General features: G+C 40.1%; 2 protein-coding genes, 1 long non-coding RNA gene and 1 pseudogene across 3 annotated transcripts; 1 reads left to right on the forward strand and 3 right to left on the reverse strand.

Moving 5' to 3' along the window:
* Positions 1-1,310: 1,310 nt before the first annotated feature.
* Positions 1,311-4,018, reverse strand: LOC146636139 (uncharacterized). Its single transcript, XM_085350273.1, has 2 exons — positions 4,012-4,018; positions 1,311-2,914 (listed from the first exon to the last, which is right to left on the reverse strand). Exons 1-2 carry the CDS (start codon positions 4,016-4,018, stop codon positions 1,311-1,313), a joined length of 1,611 nt encoding a protein of 536 aa, XP_085206399.1.
* Positions 4,019-7,575: 3,557 nt separating this feature from the next.
* LOC146636140 (GTPase IMAP family member 7-like) lies at positions 7,576-9,771 on the reverse strand (annotated as a pseudogene).
* A 692-nt stretch (positions 9,772-10,463) lies between these two features.
* LOC146636141 (tripartite motif-containing protein 16-like) lies at positions 10,464-18,729 on the reverse strand. Its single transcript, XM_085349469.1, has 9 exons — positions 18,665-18,729; positions 17,730-17,797; positions 17,043-17,320; positions 15,453-15,827; positions 15,260-15,355; positions 14,751-14,984; positions 11,237-11,399; positions 11,088-11,147; positions 10,464-10,990 (listed from the first exon to the last, which is right to left on the reverse strand). Exons 1-9 carry the CDS (start codon positions 18,727-18,729, stop codon positions 10,464-10,466), a joined length of 1,866 nt encoding a protein of 621 aa, XP_085205595.1.
* LOC146636142 (uncharacterized) lies at positions 17,921-19,195 on the forward strand. Its single transcript, XR_014905435.1, has 3 exons — positions 17,921-17,968; positions 18,046-18,121; positions 18,986-19,195. It is a non-coding gene; the product is annotated as an uncharacterized LOC146636142 (long non-coding RNA).
* The last annotated feature ends 560 nt before the right edge of the window (positions 19,196-19,755 follow it).

Raw genomic sequence — 19,755 nt, forward strand, 5'->3', positions numbered from 1 at the left:
ATTCCAGCTTTGTGTCACATCTCTGTTATAGTTAAAACAACCCCAAAACACTTCAATAAAACACACACCTGTGCATACACAACTATAGCTCCTCTAGCATGCTTCCTTTTTCCTCTGTCCTCCATATCAGTTTCACAACTTGTGATAAACTATAGCAAGACACGCTGAAGATAAATTTTCCCTCATAGGCAGCAGGACGAGGAGACAAGAAGGCACAAATTAGTGAAACAACAGTTGCCAAGTCATCTTTTTACAACTTGTAGTTAATGAGTCCTCCCAGGTTCAACTTTATATTGCTTGAGCTTTCCCCCTCTATTTGTAGTCAATTTCAAATGTGCTCCTTTTCTTGTTAATAACTTCCCTTCTCTGAGTAATCTTTGTTACATCAACAGACCTTAAAAAAGTCTGACCTCTAAATAAAATCAATAATAAACCATGATTCACTATGGCAACATGGAAATAAAGAACAGAGTTTTAATTTGAATCCACCTAAGCGAAGAAAATGAACATGCGTCAGTGCCAACCAACACGTTTACCTTAAAAAAAACAGGAAGGAAAGAAATAAAAAAATGACAAACTATATCATCATTATTAATGAAATAGAAGTTCAAAATATATCATTTATTTTTATACTTTTTGTGGTCATCATTTACCCAGCTTAAATGCATTTTTGAAGTTTTTAAATCTAATTATTCAGCTGTAATCTGACAAATTGTAGGAGATGAAAACTGAAGGTAAAAGTGTGGAGAAACAGGACAGACACAGTTTAATGCACCTGTGATATTAGTTGCCCAGACAAGAAAAGACTCCAGGGTTGATCCGCCCTCAAGTCAGATCTTTTATAACCGTTTGCTTGTTTTAACTATATTTTTTCATCAAAAATGTAATCTTAAAATTTCATTTTAAGAATATAATTATTTCTGTCATTACTAGATAAAATCCTTGAGATGGTTTAAAGGAAAACTCTGCTATAATGTTTCCCAGCCTAACCAGATCATGTTTTCTTAATAGATAGAATTAATACAATCAATAGTTTTATATTTAACAAAAAAAGAAGAAATTAAATCTCTGTATTTGAAACACTATCCATTTTAAAAACACAAAAGTAAAGCCAAAAATGTTAGCAACAATGTCTTAACTGCTTTTTTTTTTTTATTAAGAGCCAGCCTCAACTAGATCTATATTATAACTCATACCACCCATTACAGGGATGTAAGTGATTACACCATTGTTGCCAGTGTTACAATAATTTTAATAGAAATAGTCGAGTTGAATCGCTGAAAGCAGAAATTCTGTTGGTACAGGTTGATTCACTGTACGCAACAGCTTTCAGCTACCTTAACAGCTACATCCATCACTTGTACTACTCCATCTATTGCCTCCGCAACTACTCCAGCAGCTCCTTCTCCTTCTACTACTTCCATTTCCACTCCTTCAATTGAAGCTTCAGCCATGCCCTCTACCACCGCTGTTACTGAAAGAGCTTCCCCCACTGCAGACAACGCTACCTCCTCAGCCGCCTCCTCTGCTGCTGACAGCACCGCCCCAACTGTTTCTTCTTCGACTGCTGTTGTCAACGCAGCTGCTCCTTCTCCTTCTGCCAGTACTGCTGCCACTTCTGGTGTTTCTCCTGTCATTGATGTTGTCATCTCTTGTGTCATTTCCACTTTTACTTGCTCAGTTTCTTCTTCTTCTACTGGCACATCTGTTTCTATAGTTGGTAAAACTTCTGCAGTCCCAGTTTCTTCTTCGACTAGTTCCTCTGTTCCATCTTCTGCTTCTGCATCTTCGGCTTCTTCTTCCAGTGTCGCTGCTTCGTCTGTTATTGATGCGCTCACTTCCTCTTCATTTGTCTTCCTAAAAATTTTAAGTAGTTTTGAGAGAATATCAGCTCCCGTTTTTGCTCCAGCGACGCTCCTTTCCACTGCTGTTTCTTTTGTTGGAGTTCCTTTATTCGGTGTAGATACTGACTGTGTTTGTGCTTTTCCTCCTGCCTTTACCGCAGTTACTCCTGTACTTGTTTCTTCCTTTGACACTGTTTCTATTCTCTTCTTCCTTGCTGCTTGTTTGATTGTACTGACTCCTTTTATAGCTAGAGGTACAAGTGGAGCAAACTCCAATCCACCAAGCAAAGCTGCAATTAGTAGACCTTTACCTGCGATGCGTGCAAATTTAGCCACGTGCTGTTTATAGACTCCACTTTTAGCTCTTTCCCTGGCTTCTTCTGAAGACATAGTCTGTGATGTTTGTTTAATACGCTCTGCCTCTTTCTGTATTTCTGTCTCTACTGCTTGTAATAGGTCATTAGTGTAATATCCACCTTTGTTTTCCATCACTATATCATCAATGGTTTTGAGAAGCTGTTCCACTTGGAACTTGTTGCTCCTGTATTCATTCTTTGCCTCATTATTCCAGTATTTATTATCTATAACGTGGCATCGGCCTCCACACTTCTGAACGAGATCAGCCAGGCATTTGCTCTGACTGACGAACTCTTCAATTTTCATTTCCTCCAGCAGTTGGTCACCGTGAGTGAAAAGAATTACAGCATATCGTAAAACCTCCTCAGAGAAATACTGGAACATGTTTTCGATGACAGACTTTTCATGATCTGTGAATTTCTCCACTTTAAGAACAACGATAAAGGCATGAGGACCAGGAGCGCACTCAACAATACATTGCAGTATGTTGGGCTTCATGTCCTCTTCTGATCCGCTTGTGTCAAAGAAGCCGGGCGTGTCAACCAAAGTTATGGATCTTCTGTTAATGAGTTTGGACTTGGAAATGCAAAAGCTCGTCTCTGAGTCAGGGGAATGGCCCATTTTGAACGTGGATTCTCCAAATAAAGTGTTTGCAACACTGCTTTTTCCAGCTCCCGTTTTCCCGAGGAGGACAATCCTCCGTGTTGGTGGCACTACAAAAAAAAAAAAAAAAAGGTTTCAGAGTATTTTTTTAGTTTTTACCATTTTGTTTATTGCATCATTTCTAATGTTGCAACTGTTATCGGCAAGTTATTTTTCAACTCTATTCCTCAGAGACAAAAATGCTTCATGCAAGCATGACAGTCTCAGTCAGTAATCATATTACACTCTGCTCACTTGCTGTAAAAGTATATTATCTATGTCTCTGTCAAGTTTATAGAGAAAATTTAAAGTTCATAGAAATTAGAACTAGAAATGTAGGACATTATGTCTTACACATTACCTACATATATAATATCTTGGGATTACATTGCCACAGCCTCTTCACAATGCATAACTTCAACATTATGCACTCCACACTGTATATAAATGCCACTTGTTTTGCACATATTCAACTCTGTATATTTTATATATTTTATTATTATTATTATTATTATTATTTTATTTTATTTTTTTACTATTTAATTTGTAAAAATGTGTATACACACACACACACACACACACACACACACACACACACACACACACACACACACACACACACGTAGGAAAATATTTAGTATACACATCCAGAAATGCATACACTATTATATATTGTACATATATTTATTAGTTTCAAGTTGGCCATTCTTGTATTTTGCTCGTTTGTGTTGTTGTGTTTGCACATCTCTGTTGCTTGTGGGGCTCGCACACAAGAATTTCACTCGCATGTGCTGTGCCAGTGTGCCTGCACATGTGATGTGACAATAAAAAAGTGATTTAATATAGTTCCAGCTTTCCTTATACTGCACTTTACCATCCAGAGTGAATCATCATTATGGATATTTATTAAATAACCTGAGACTAGGACACAGCATAATGTTGCATAATGTGAGCCAACTGGAAGCAACAAAAAAAAGAATACATCGTTAACATAGAATAAATTAGCACAGTTGATAGAATTGCTTTTATTTTCTTGAATTATTAACACAACTTTAGTCACAACGATGCAAATAAAATTTGTATTGCAGTATCTGGAAAAAAGATATTGTGTGATGAATAAAGTAGCTGCAAATGTACATGGATGATAATAGAAACAAACTTAACTTACCATTCATGTTGGCAAGAAAGAGAAGTGCAACAGGCGGATAGATCCTCAAGTCTAAGTGTTTGATGTCCCTTACTTATCTGTGCTTGCATTTGGTTGCCTCTACCTTTACTTACAAACTTATACTGATTGACTTCCTTATTGGCTGACAGATGCTGAACTGCATTAACCTGTGAATGTGAGACGAGAGACAAAGTTTAATCAGATTAGCCTACAGATATCTTATGGTCCCACTATTGAAACTCAGTTTCACTGAAATACCTGGCACATCCCAGCCACTGCTATCCGGCTCCAATGGCTACTGGATATTTACACTATCAGTCAGTTTAGACACACCTTCTCATTTAATGTTTTTTTCTTTATTTTCATGATTATTTATATTGTGATCTCACTGAACGCATCTAAAGTATGAATGAAATATGTAATTATGTAGTAAACAAAAAAGTGTCAACAAACAAAAACTCAAAAGATGTTTTATATTTTAGATTCCTCAGAATAGCCACCCACTGCTTTGATTACTTTGATTACAGATTTCCACTGGTCTAATGTCCATTCCTTGTGTTTCTTAGCCCAAACAAATCTCTTCTGCTTGCTACTTTTCTTTAGTTGTGGTTTCTTAGCTGCTATTTGACCATAAAGGCCTGATTTGCGCTGTCTCCCCAGAACAGTTCATGTAGAGATGTGTCTGGTACTGGAATTCTGTGTGGCATTAATATGGGCTCTACTCGGAGGTGCGGTTAAAAAGTGGAGCGGAAAAAAACCCATTAAATGAGAAGGTGTGTCCAACCTTTGGCTGGTAGTGTATATATCTATTTAGATTAATTTCACCTTTAACTTATTAGTTGCATCTTCTTATACTGCACCATCAGGATCTCCTGGTGTTGGTAATGCCATTATTAAGTTTGTATTCTATATTATATATCTTGTTTCACTGCAACCTGGCGACAGCATACAACACAGATACTAGTACACTTGCAAACACACTCGTGGCCAGTTAAGTGGTGATGAGCAACTATTTGGTTCAGAAAAGACAAATTCTCTGTGAAGCAGAAGTGAAATGCCCAGAAACTGCCCTATAGGTGCAACTTTTATCATATTTAGAGATCAAAGTTACTTGCACTACTCATACCTCTAAAGTTCACTGAAGCATTCAAAACCATAAATCATGATAATAAAGATACACTGATTGAAAGAATTCCCATAATCCCTATCATAAATGACACCGCATTCCTGAATAAGACTGAAAACAAAACTAAAGGTTTGTCTTACAGCCCTTTACACAGAAAGAAAAAAAAACTGTAATAATGAGATGTGTGGACATTGTTGGTTGTTCTAACAATAAAGTTCTGGAGTACAGAACAGATAAGGTAAAACAACATTGCAAACAGAGGCTGAAAGACTACTCCTGATGCACGAGGCTCATGTGGAAAGGTACGGACAGAGTACTACAATTGTCCTTGGACCCACTAGTAGGCCTCTGTGTGTCAGAATCGACACTCTGGACCATATCATGATTTACACTGACATTTCTTTTTATTCCTACATGATTTTCCCAATCATTGGGGTTGAAGAAGAAGGCTATGTCTGATCACAGTATGACAATCACGAGAATGTATAGTCTTCAATGTAAAATTATTTTATTCCTTTAAGACTTTATGAACGTTGGACACATAAGCCAAAAGTGAAATGTGATGATAATATGACAAAGGTCAATGTGAGGTGGGGCCTGGTCTCTTATCTACTTAAGTAAACTACGATATCGCGTTGGATCTATTACAAATGACATCTTGTGTAACAGGATCATACAGAGGCCAAAGGAATGATATACCTCTAATGTTGGACACCATATCTGGTAGATATGATAGATACTTTGAAAAACAAAAGAATCTATAATTCTCTGATATTGTTGAATTGAAATTTCAGGCTGTATGTATTAGTTATTTGTGTGATAGAGAGATGATAGTGAAATAGTACAGCATAGGAGTGGACTTATGTAGTACACATAAGGAACAGAGGTCACTGACTTAGACACAAGATCTGCCCCTGTAGTATAAATATAAACAGTCAGTCTGTCCATACATACATACTCTGCATCTTATCTAGGTTTGGGTGGTGGGGGCAGCAGTCCAAGCTTCTCCCCAGCCACCTCCTCTAGCTCTTCCATGAAACAGAGCCAGCTGAAAGATATATTCTTATCAGTATGCTGTGGGTCCAGGACGAAACAACCCACCTAGCGGGTGTCTCCTTCTTAGATGCTTGCACCACGTTAACTGTTTTATTTTCAGCATGGAGAAATAACATCTCTGCTTCTCACCATATTTCAGAGACAAAGCCCACACACCCTGCTTATTTCTGGTGCGTGTATCTACTTGTACTCAGAAAAAAAAGAGAAGATTAAGTGACATGGTTACATTGTTAAAACAACTCCTCCCAGAACTATATTTACTATTTAAATAAAAGTGACTTGACTTGATTTATCTGACTTACTTTGTCAAAGACTTGTCTATTTGTCCGTGGCTTATGTGCTGACATGCTGAATGTGGTTGTGTTTACATAATGGGCACACAGGTTTGGGATAGAAGAAAGGATTAAGGGGGTGGTGTCTGCGTCTTTTAATAGATGATACTGTGACTGTGATTTGAAAGAAATGAAAGAAAGAAGGAAATTTGTGTTTACAGGCTTTATAATGAAAAACCGGTATTAATTGTGTCCTTACCATATGCATGTCTTTCTAGTATACTGGGGTTTCTCATAATAATAATGGAAAGTTGGACCGTCTGTCTTTCATAAACAAACAGAGTGGAGACATCTTAAAAGCTTGTAAAAGGAGTTATTTAAAAAACATACCAATCTTTAGGAGGGACAATGTAATACATTTTGAAGGCTAAAGCATAGCAAATACTAGAAATACCAAATCACGGTATATTATAACCAGCTCCCAGGTCGATATAATATTGTTCACCCTAAGAAACTACAGAGATTCATCAATAGTTTTTTTTTATTGCTGGAAGAAAAGAAAAGAAATAAATTCAGATATATACATTTCCGTTTAATATGTACCTGTTTCATTGAATTGTAGTATGACATAATCAAGTTTAAATCAAAGCATTTACACAAGTTCACTCCTGAAGGTCTTAAAATGTGTGTTTATTTATAAGTTGCTTAAAATATTTTTTCAAATCCATAGTAATTTATTATTCTGCTTACAGCTGACAGAAATGATTAAGAAGTGAATACCAACAAATATAATGTTTTACAAATATATTGTTTTACATCTGTGTTTATTGATGCACTTTGATAGATTGTAAAAAAAAAATGCATCAGCATCTATAACCAATTGTATAAAGAAAATTATTCTTGAAAAGTACCTGTACTTGCTAATATTTAACTGGAACAAAGTAGTGTAAGTGTTTAGCAAATGCTACTTTTCCTTGACTAAATACCTAAATAGTTCCTCTACTGCCACTATCTCTACTTATAACGTAATTACACAAGTCATAAGAAAAAAACACTCCTTTCTCTGCTTTCTTTGCTTTCCACTCTCTGTCGTTGTCATGATCCTAACAACTATTTAACAGTGTGTTCCAGGACAGCTTTAGCAGCTTTCTGAAAGGCTTCCGATGCACTTTCTGATTGTTCAGCTGCAGCATATCCTAACCGACCTCCCTCTAACCCTTTCTGTATAGCAGCTAGTGATACTGTTGCATCTGTCTGCACCTGCAGATTCAAAAAAGTTGATGTGACCATCTTTGCCACACCAAGAAAGGCTCCAACCAATACGCCTGTTGCTGTACCTGCAAATATAATCAGCAGCTTGTTCATCACACCCTTTTTAGCTTCAATTGCAATCTCTTCAACTGACATGTTTGCTGATGACTGTCTAATAAGCTCTTCCTCTTTCTGTAGTTCACTTTCTATCTTTTGTAGCATCTTATTGGTGTAGCAGCTTCCATTGTTTGCCTCACTTATTTTGTCTATTGTCCTGAGTATCTCTGCTACTTGGAACCGATTGCTCCTGTAGTCATCTTCTTTGTTGTTTTCCCAGTATTTATTATCAACAACATGGCATCTGCCTCCACACTTCTCCACCAGATTGCTGAGCTCTTTGTTATGACTGATGAATTCCTCGATTCTCGTTCCCTCTGGGAGCTGGTCGCCATGAGTGAAGACAACGGCAGCGTATTTCATAGCATCTTCAGAGAAATCTTGACATATTTTTTTGATTACATCTTGCTCCTGCTGTGTAAATTTCTCCACTTTGAGGACGATGAGAAAAGCATGAGGTCCGGGAGCGCACTCTGTCATGCACCTCACTATCTCATCCCTGAGTAATTGCTCAGACATGCCTGTGTCAAAAATACTACGAGTGTCTATAAAACTGATGTTATTTCCATTTACAGACTTAATTACTAAATGGGTTGGATTCTTTCAGAAACGGGTGAATGGCATACGTCGAAGACATTCTCTCCCAGTATGGTGTTGGCCAGACTGCTTTTCCCAGCCCCAGTTTTTCCAAATATCACAACCCTCTTTAAATTCAGTGCTAGAAGAAAAGAAACACTTGTGTAAATGAAGGGACGTAGAGGCCAATTTCAAAATGTCTTGTTGAGCTTGCTGCTGAATAATCCACTGGTTATGTTTTAGTTTATGTGTTTGCTTGAGTAGATGTATTTTCTCTGAAATTTCCTGCTATTACATCTGCAGTCAAAATGTTTAAATGGATATTTAGAGGATGTGTGCTCATGATATTCACCACTGATACCTGGGTTACTGGCCTTAATTTGTTAACTAGAAATAAGTGATGAGAAAATGATGGGAAATGCATTAATTGTGCATGTGTAAATCAAACTAATACTAATACCTCTACTGCTACCACTAATAATAAAAAACACAAACACTAAATCCTTCTCTTGTGCTGTTTTGTAGTAGTGTATACACCTGAGACTGTCACCTGTCTGTCTTGCACTCCCTCTCTTTTTCTTTCGCTCTGATTGTGTAATAAAAGTATGAACATGTGTTTATAAGTTACACTTGTGTTTGAATCCTGCAGCTTATCACACATTTGATATATTGATATATATATATATATATATATATATATATATATATATATATATATATATATATATATATCTATATCTATATATCTATCTATATCTAGATCTATCTAGATCTATCTATATCTCTATATATCTATCTATCTCTCAAATGTGTGATAAGCTGCAGGATTCAAACACAAGTGTAACTTATAAACATAGATATATCATAATAATCTAACAATAACTATAATATTGGCCATATTATATTTACATTACCACAGTGAGATGACTTTAGTCTCATGAACAACATTAACTAGTTATTTACTAACTAATCTCGAAATGACTGTTCAGCACAGAAATGAAGCCCAACAATCATGTTTTACAGTCCCGTGGTCTCAGCCTCAGATACTCAACTAATCAAAGTGATGTCATGAAAAAAAAATGAATGACCAAAAAAAACAAAAAAACCCAACATTTTTTCTCCTTCATTTCTGTCCCACAGTGCTGTATGAAACATTTCTCATGGTTAGTATCATGGTTGCTTGGCATCCTGAGCAGCACGACGAAGGCTAGACCGTTCACAAGCCTCTCACTTCTGCACTTCCCGTACTTATAGTACGCACCGTCTGTAGTACCCGTACTGCGCGTACTCCCAAGCGTGCGGTCCCTTAATTGGGATACAGCCGGAGAGAGCGGGCAAACACCCCACACACTCCCACAGCATCACAAGATGTAACACAGCTCATGGACAAACAAGTCATTCACAACAGTTTAAATATTGGCAATCATTTTTATTTATTGATTTTTAGCACAACCTCAGATAAACAGGAAAGGAATCCTATGAAAGCAGTCTAAAAACAGTTAAAAATACAGAACCATTAATTTGGCAAACCTTAGAGAAATGAGTGCAGTACCTTTGGAAAAGTGTCACAAAAGCCACACTAACCTTTATCCTGCTTTCCCATCTTCTAGACTTTGGTCATAGTTCAATACAGCATCTATGTAGGTATAGCTGACTGCAAAGCTGACTTCATCTGAACCCATTCATCATTAGTACAATAAGCCCTATGCGCAGTATGTTGTCAACTTTATCCCCCCCCAGAAATTAAAGAAGTAAAATGGAAAGAAAGCAATGAAGTACATGCAAGTGAAAAAGTCAATTTAAACTCAATAACACTAACAAGCAAACAAAAAACAAACAACTGTTAAGCATAGATTAATTAGAGCAACAAAATCTTCCAATGTCCTTTGTCACAGTGGGGCACCTGGTATTTCTTTCAACATCCAAACAGTGCGAGTCATTCAGTATTTAGCAAATAAGTGTCAAACAAGTTTGATGAGCTCACAGGTTTCTTCACTGCTTATTTTAGGTCTTGAAAGACATTAATCAACATGGTAGAGGTGAAAAAGTTGGCATCACAACTTCTTCACTTCTGCATAACAGCCAGAGCTTCCTTCCTTCAGCCCAAGGCCAGGATAGAGAGGCTGAGTGAATACTGTGCACACTTTGTGAAGCAGAGTCATGGTGTCAGAGATGCAGTAAAACGACAGAGTACCTGACCTGTAATCCAGGTACACTCCAATCTGAGAGGTACGAGGACCTGACACCGCCTTGGTTACTGAGTCATGTCTGAAAGTATAACCATCTGCAGAGCACTCCAAACACCAGGACTTGTCATTCTTCCCAAATTCTGACTCAGATAATTTCCGGCTGATGTTTTTGTAAGACGCTGCCAATGACCAGGCGCCACCACTCCAACTGACCTCCCAATAGCACCGCCCTGTTAAACCCTCTCTGCACAGCACCTGCTTCACACCTCCAAACCTGTCCAAGTGAGATAAATAATATTTCTCTTTGGAGTCACTCGTCACTCGTTTAGATTCTTGTGAAATGGCAAAGCAGTTGTTGACCGAGTTGGGATCCAGTGTTAGAGGACAGTGATCTGATAGACAAGCAAACCAGGAATATCATCAGCCTTCTAGTATTTAGCAAGTGATTACTGCTTTAATATACTGATCTGTATTAAGTGTTTTACTTACAGTGCAAAAACTCTTCCCTGGTCTTTGGCACAGGTGGCAGCACAACATCTGTAACAGACACTAACAGGGGAAAATATATATTTATATATAAAATGTAACAGACAACAGAGGAACTGGTACTCAGCTTATTTAATATTTCCTTCAGCCACCTGTGGCAGAGATTTTGGGCCATATGGTCTCCAAGAGATCCTTCATGTCATCTGCCAGGTCAGACACATAGTCAGTCACCACTTCCATTGAACGTTTAGGACGAACAACAGCGCCTGTTGGCAGGTCTGGCGATTCACATGAGATGGAGAGAGACTGGAAGATCTAGAGGAAAAATGACAAGTCAGAACAGAAAAAGCATATTAACTGCATGTTACATGGAACATTCTGTCTCAGTTCATTATGTTTATATCTTTCCATATACGAGGCACACAACATTCCAAAGTAGTGCAAATCAGGCAGTGGCTTTCACAAAAATTAAAGCTTGGCTGTAATGTTCCCTAGAAGACTTTTCTAATACTTGTGTCTTGCAGCTATAGATGATGATTGTGTCATACTGAAATGAAATAATAGAAGCTGTGTCCCAAAACGTTGGCTGCATCCTCTGGAGGCTGCATTTGAAGGCCGATTACGTCACAGCCAGGCGACGAAGGCTGTCCCAATTCGTCGACTCCTTCAAATGCGGCTGACAAATGCGCATGACAAAAGGGCATCCTCCCCTCCCTCCTTTTCCTCCCCATCCCCAGCTACTTCCCTCTTCCCACTCCACCACACAGGTAGGGCCTTGGGGTGCGGGTGTGTCACAAGTTGTGCAGGGGAGACATTCCCCCCCCCCTCTGTCCCATTCTGGCCACCTGTGCCTCAATTTTATCTCACAACTTAGACATCCACATTACATACACTCTCATAACACACACACATATATGTATGTATATGTACACACACACGTATGTATATGTACACACACACGTATGTATATGTACACACACACACACACATGTATGTATATGTACACACACACGTATGTATATGTACACACACACACACATGTATGTATATGTACACACACACACACATGTATGTATATGTACACACACACACACATGTATGTATATGTACACACACACACATATGTATGTATATGTACACACACACACATATGTATGTATATGTACACACACACATATGTATGTATATGTACACACACACACACGTATATATGTATGTATATGTACACACACACACACACACACACACACACACACACATACATACGGCCTTGAGGGTGGGCACGTTAACGGCGTCCAGTGGACGGTCTGTGTACTCAAACCTACCTCTGGCGCCGGTGCCCACCTCTCAATTTTAAATCCATGTAGACATTGAGGGTTCTCGGGAGGGGCCGTGCTAACACCTGCTGCTCTCTGGCAGTAGCACCATGCTCTCCCTTGTTTTAAATGCACTTTAGAACAACACGCAGCAACACTACACATGAGCGGGAGGAGGGAGGTATGGGGTCTTCATACACCCCCGTTCTCTGCTAGCCATTGGGGCGGGGGGGCTGGGAGGAGATGTTGGCTGTCCGATTGGCCTCTCTGCTGCTGCGGAACCTGGGACGGTCTGCTTGCCTCCACCCCGGGGGGAAGGGTAACATCTCTTGGGTCTGGGTTCTGTTTCCCCCTCTGGGGGCGAGGGTACCTGGACCCGGGGTATAGAGTATGTTTGGGGAGTATGATTGTGTGTACATGTCCATTTATGTCAGTCCTTACATTGGGTGAGTGCTGAGTGTTTGTATATGTGTGCATGAGGGTGGGAATGCATGTTTGTGTCTGTGTGTGCCTGTTTGTCTGTGTCTAAATGTCAGGTCGGGTCTTAGACTCCACCTCTCTGGGAACTCCCAGGCCCTCCAAGGCCTATCTCCCCTCACCACACTCCCTGCCGGTGACTGATGCCCTCAGGGGTCGGTGCATTGGTGGTTCTTGGTGTCCGGGTCTGGGCACTCAGGTATGTACCAGCTCGCTCCCGGTGGCTACCTGGCGGGGCCTGGTGCCTGTTGTTCGGTCAGGCCTCCTCCGGGGTGCGGGGGGCCCTCGGGCTTCCGGGCCTGCGGCTCGGTTCACTCTGGCACAGCTGGCTGCCGGCAGAGCCGGCGGGCACGCCGGTGCAGCCCCCTCTAGCTTCTGCTCGGTGGCTACTGGGTGACGCCTCGTCTGGGGATCCTCAGCCCTTCCCATGAGGGTGGCACGGATGCCCCTCCGGTGGTCCTCCTTGGGCTCTCGCACTCTGGGGCCTCTGGATGTCTGGGGCCTGGATCTCCTCCATGCCTGCTTCATGCCCTGGGGGACAGGGCTATGGCTCTCTACATCCTCTTGCAGACCATTACATGTGGAAACCATTTGAATACAAGCGCGCTGATCCACAGGTATGCACACGGGTGTTCACTGCTCGTAGACTTAAATTACACCTTTCTTGGCTGCTACTTCAAAGCACATTGTGCGCTGTCTGTCCTGCGTGCTGCACAACAACATTGAATATTTAGTATTTACTGCTGTTTACACTTGCTAGATTAATGTGGTGTTGTGTTTAGTATGTTGCTTTGGTTTTTTTTTTGCTTGTTTTCTATTCTTCTCTCAACAGGTGATCCAGGAGATTTTTTTTTCCTCCCCCCTTTCTCACTGTCCTTCTCCCCTTCTGTTTTTCTTTTCCTTCCTCTTTCTTTCTCCCTTTCCTATCCCTCACTCATGTCTGTTAAAAAAAAAAAGAAAAAAAGAAAAAAAAAAAAAAAAAAAAGACAAATGCGTCCTTCATTTCCCCGAATTTGAAGGATGGGTCGGGTGTGTCCTTCGTGGCCCACCATATCCCAGAATTCATAGCGCGGCCCAGCCAAATTTCAGCTGCGAACAATGGCGGCCACTACTAAGTTTTAAAATTACTCTTATTAATCTTTCTGGGCCACAAAATAAACTTCTAACATATTTTCAGGCGAGAAAGTAGCTCTGTAAACTTCAAATATCTGCTTGGTTTATCAAGACATCGCATATTTGCAAAAGCGTGCCGACGTTTTCGGAGACGTCTGTTACCCACCAGTTCGATAGCAAGCCGTGGGGTTCAATGGTCACTCCAGCCGGCGAGAGCAATGGACTCCCAGCTTCATCGTTTTCAGACCCCCGCTCTTTTGCTACTCAGGTTAAACATGATATAAGTCACTTGGATAACTTAAAAATGTAATTGTTTGCCTTTTATCTGTGTTTTATTTGTTCCGGAGTAAATCGGTTTGGCTGAGATCAAAGTTATTAGATTAAATAAAACTTTATTAATCCATCGGGTGGGTTCCTCCGGGATTTTCACACAGCTGAATAAACGTTGAACAGAAAACTGATTAAACAGAAGCGTGAGACTGTCGAGAATTTACGGCAGTGTCCTGTTATATTTTAGATAGCAAGGAGCAGACGGCCAAGTTTATTAAACTCCACCGAGACAGCGGTGACGCTAATCAGAAGGCTAGACCGTCCCATTTCACAGCCTCGCACGTCCGGCCTTTGAAGGACCCGGCCCACGTAGACCGCGAAGGCCGGGTCCTCCGAAGGATGCAGCCGACATTTTGGGACACAGCTACAGTGTGTTAGGTGACAATTATAAAAAGAAAGATGGGTAGGTTGAGAACACACAACTTTTTACCTGAATGAAATGAATATGGTCAGCTGTGTGAGAAAGCTGCTCCAGGTCATCATCTCTTCTCCCCAGCGTGACTATCTCCTCCTTCAGCTGCATCTGCAGATCTTCTGCCTCAGCTATTGCAGTTTTCCTCCGAGCTTCAATCAACTCCTTCATTAAAGCACGTTTGTTTTGGATGGAGGATATCAGCTCGTCAAAGAGCCTGTCATTGGACTTCACAGCAGTCTGACAACAAATCTGTTTATATATAATGTATAAAGAAGGTTCAGTTTAAAACATAACATAACTTAACATATCAGAAAGTTTTCTGAATTCACTTTGTTCCTGGCAAAAAAACATGAATAAAAAATAAATTCAAACAAATGTAACAAGTGTATTAAATACACCAAAATGCAGGACTAAGTCGTGCAAACAGTCATGGTTATCAGCTCTCACTGCCAGATGTCAGAACCTGTACAAAAGACACTGCTGTGGTCAGAGCAGAAACATGTTTTCTAGTCTTATTTCCACACCTCAAAGTCCTTCACAGCTTGGACCAGCTCATTCAGCTCCTCTTGTCTCTCCTGGAATCTCCGCTTGACTGCACTCTGGATCTCACCAAGTTTTACCTGTAAGAAGCAACCACGAATGTGTCATTGTGAATATTTCAGTCACAGGAGTCAAATTCAACCACTCTCCAGATTTACATTGGCTTTTTGTCTCTACCTGCTCAGCAGCTCTTTCTGCTGCAGCTGACACTGTTGAGTGGCGCCTGTGATCGTCCAAGGTGCACAAATAGCAGATACACCTTCGATCAGTCTTACAGTAAACCTCCATCAGCTTGTTGTGCTTCGCACATATTTTTTCCTTAAGTGGCACTGTAGCAGACACCAGCTGGTGAAGCTTCAGCACAGGAAAACTGTGGTGAGGCTCAAGATGAGCAGGACAGTACGATGCCAAGCAGGTCAGGCAAGACATGCTGGCTTTGTTTCTTTTGGTCCCACAACAGAAATCACAGGCAATGTCTGTTGGTCCTGCAGGAGCAAGAGGAGAAGCTGGACGGGCCTGTTGGGTTACTGTCCTCTTCAGCTTCTCTACAACCTACAGTGATCAAATAAAAGCGGTCAAAGGTTTTGCACAACAAACAGAATCAAACTAGAACGGAAAGAGGATGAAGTCAGCTAAAGTATCCCAATTAAGTCCACAAATAGCAAATATACCTTCCATTAGCCTTTATAACTATACAAATTAAAAGTAACTATAAAAAAATGTGTTATTTATTTTAAGACAGCACTATCATTTAGAAAGCATGTGCTATGATGATAATATAATTCATTTAAATATTTTAGGGGTAACAAGAGCAGACAATGCAAACACCCACAAGAAAATCTAATGACATGCCAAAGAAAATATAAAATGACTATCGGACACTTTATGAGGTGCATCTGTTCATCTGCTTGTTTCAACACAAATATCTAATCAACTAAACACATGGCAGCAACTTGCTGCATTTAGGCATGTAGACATGGTCAAGATCACCTGCTGAAATTCAAACTGAGCAGATGATCTGCAACAGCCACTTCCACAGCAAAGAACACAACTCAGGCCAGAATTCACACACGCTCACCAAAATTAGACTACTGAAGAAGATTGTCGCTGGTTCTGAAGAACAAATTTCTCCTGCAACTTTCAGTTGATAGTGAGTGTTTGGCATGAACAATATAAGAGCATGGATCCATCCTGCTTTGCATCAGTTCCGGTTTGTGTTAGAATGCTGTAGAGGCGATATCCTCTGGCACACTTTGCCCCTCCCCCTAGTCCAAACACAGCATCACCGAAACACCACAGTCTACCAGAGTATTGTTGCCTACCATGTCCATCCTTTTATGACCGCAGCATGTCATCTACTGATGGCTACTTCCAGCAGGCTAACACACCATCTCAAAGCTCAAATCATCTCAAACTGGTTTCTTAAACATAACAATGAGTTCACTGTACTCACTTATACTTATACCAGCTGCCCTTCCTGACTCAACCCAAAGGGATGTGTCTCAGACTAGAATCAAACCAGCAACCCTTTGCTTGCCAAGCAAACCACCACACCATTAATGAAAATCTGTTTATAAATGTTGTAAATGAAAACAAACTAGAAATTGGATAATGATAATATCAGAAAGAATAATTTAGAAAAAGAAAAATATTTCTCATTAAGTATTTCTCTGAGCTCTGAATATTTTAACTTTAGTTAACTAGCTACCCCAAATAAATGGTAATTTTATTTATTTATTTTCAAAAACGGCACCGTGGATGCATCACCTCAGCCAGCATGTTGTTCCTCCCGAGGACAGGCCTTGGGCTGAAGGCCTCCCTACACTGAGGACAGCTGTACGTTCCCTTCTCCTTTTCCTGGTCCCAGCACCCCTCGATACAGCTTCTGCAGTAAGTGTGTCCACACTGGATGGTGACGGGATCTTTGAGCAGGTCCAGACATACCGAGCAGTAAAACTGATTCGGCTCCAACTCGACGCCACACTGCGGCTGCCACTTCTCTGCCATTTGGATGAAATCCACGCGAAGAACACTTCTCGTTTTCTCTGAAAAAGCGGCGAAGCATGAGGCGGGGCTTCAAAATCCGCGCGTTTCCGACTCATCATTACTGTGGGAGTTACGAACTAGCAGATGAAACCGCTGAACTGCAGATTACGGAAACAATACAAAAATGAAAATACGAGGTTCGACAGCAGACTATGTGAACTAGACGGACAAATTTGGTTGCCAAGTCATTTTGGTATTCCGGAAAAAAAAGAAGAAAAAGATTAATACCTTTTTCACTTTTACCTTACTTTTTTACCCATTAATTCCGATACACATTTTTTGCCCCAGTGGCCCTGATCCTCTTGAGTACATGTTCAACTAAAACCCTAGCTGTAATTTGAGACCCACCAATTCAAAAGTGCAATCCAATGAAAGGCACCGCAAATAGTCACGGATACTGCAATTCACCTGTGAGTAGTGATATGTCCTGTGTGTCGAAGCTTCGAAGTAGTGACGGCCCACTTAAAGCTGACGCTCTGGGGAGTGTGTCCAAAAAAAAAAAAAAAAAAAAAAAAAAAAAAATCACCACACTGTTTCAGAAGCATTGTGTCGAAACTTGATTCGTTTGGTCAGAGTCACGTGATCAGTGACGTCTGAAGCTTCATTTAGAACCTAACTGCTTCGGTACCTGATTCATTGGTTTATAAGTAAGTGAAACATTCGTGGGATTTGTGGAGTGTTTTGATGGTGACAGATAGCAAACCACTGATTTTTCTACCTACAGATATGGAGCCAGCGAGGAAGAGAGGAGGTTCTGTTACGTGGGAGTATTTTATTTTGAGTCGATTTTGGTCAGTCGGGTGAGTTTTCGAGCTTTGTGCTCTTGTTGTTTGCTTTTGTTTTGTGCGTGTTTATTTTATCTGAAAATGTAAAAATCTTAAAATGTCAAAAACCTGCATTTCATAATATAAATATCATTAAATAACTTCCATTTGAGTCTTTACATTTGATATTATACAAAAATATTTTATTTTTAAAATAATCTTAAAATGTTTTTACATCTCCTCGAGGGCAGGAGGGGATAACACTACTCTGGGAACTCGGTACAGGTGTTCTAAACAGAAAGTTTAATGGCAGCGTTCTCACAAAACAAATAACCCAAATTCAAACAACAAATGTGGGGGAGAAAGGGACAGTTATGTTGTGCCAAAAAAACCCACCAAAAAGACAAAACCAAAACTTAACTGAGCTATTATCCTAGAAAAACAAAAACAGGGGGAAAAGACCCTAATCCTCAACTCAAAACAAGCTCAAAATTACACAGGTGGCACCAACCTACTTACCTAGTGTTTTTAACAAAAGAGGACTCTACGTGAATAAGTGTATGCGGTCCCCAAACTTACCTAGTCCACTTTACTCCCACCACAACCATGAAACAAAGGAAATACACCAGAACAGCTTTACACATGTGCCAAACAATTCAAAGCATGGAAGGAAGAGAGCCACACGTGAGTCTCGTTATCAAGGTGTGCACTCCTGGTTTGTCCAATCAAAGCCTCCTTCCTCTAATTAGCTGGAGATCCCCAAATTGACACCAGCCTGCAGTCTGTGTACCTAAGGGAATGGAAAACAAAAGGAGAGAGAAAGAAAACATACAGGCTGCAGACACGTAACAATGTTATTCTGCAAAATGTGCAGCAATTTAATTTATTTATTCTCTTTAGCTGACAGTTTGTGGAACCCAGGAAGACCGTATACCTGCTTCTCTACAGTTTCTGTGGACTCCAGCCTCTTCTATTCCATGTAAGGAGATTTTCTTTAAGGCAGGAGAAATTATCTCCACGAAAAGAAACAGGTTCGGCCATCGCACACTGGCAAGGCAAGTTTATTTATATAGCACAATTCAACAACAAGGTGATTCAAAGTGCTTTACAGAGACATTAAAAAACAAAAACAATAAAAAGCATGATTTAAAATTGATTAAAAAAACAGTAGATAAGATCAGAACAGTAGATAAAAGCAGTAGTTAAAATATAAGTTTTGAAATTTAAGCTTAAAAGTGTGGATTTGGTGCTTTATTCAAATGCAGCTGAGAACAGGTGAGTCTTCAACCTGGATTTAAATAAACTGAGTGTTTCAGCTGATCTGAGGCTTTCTGGGAGTTTGTTCCAGATATAAGGAGCATAAAAGCTGAATGCAGCTTCTCCGTGTCTGGTTCTGACTCTGGGAACTGATTAAAAAAAACGGATCCAGATGACCTGAGGGATCTGGAAGGTTCATACTGGGTCAGGAGGTCACTGATGTATTTGGTCCTAAACCATTCAGAGCTTTATAGACCAGCATCAGAACTTTAAAGTCTATCCTCTGACGGACAGGCAGCCAGTGTAAAGACCTCAGAGCTGGACTGATGTGGTCCACTTTTTTGGTCTTAGTGAGGACTCGAGCAGCAGAGTTCTGAATGAGCTGTAGTTGTCTGACTGATTTTTTTTTTTTT

This window comes from Diplotaxodon limnothrissa, linkage group LG3 (assembly GCF_057381915.1).
Source record: "Diplotaxodon limnothrissa isolate DT_005_m linkage group LG3, D_limnothrissa_male_GT1.1, whole genome shotgun sequence".
Taxonomy (NCBI): Eukaryota; Metazoa; Chordata; class Actinopteri; order Cichliformes; family Cichlidae; genus Diplotaxodon; species Diplotaxodon limnothrissa.

Excerpts from the sequence above, each read along its gene's own strand:
- LOC146636141 (XM_085349469.1), bottom strand. The coding sequence starts at position 18,729 with ATGTGTAAAGCTGTTCTGGTGTATTTCCTTTGTTTCATGGTTGTGGTG. Across the intron at positions 11,148-11,236 it reads GCCCAAAATCTCTGCCACAG|TGTCTGTTACAGATGTTGTG; the intron begins GTGGCTGAAGGA and ends TTCCCCTGTTAG. Across the intron at positions 10,991-11,087 it reads CAGGGAAGAGTTTTTGCACT|ATCACTGTCCTCTAACACTG; the intron begins GTAAGTAAAACA and ends CTTGTCTATCAG.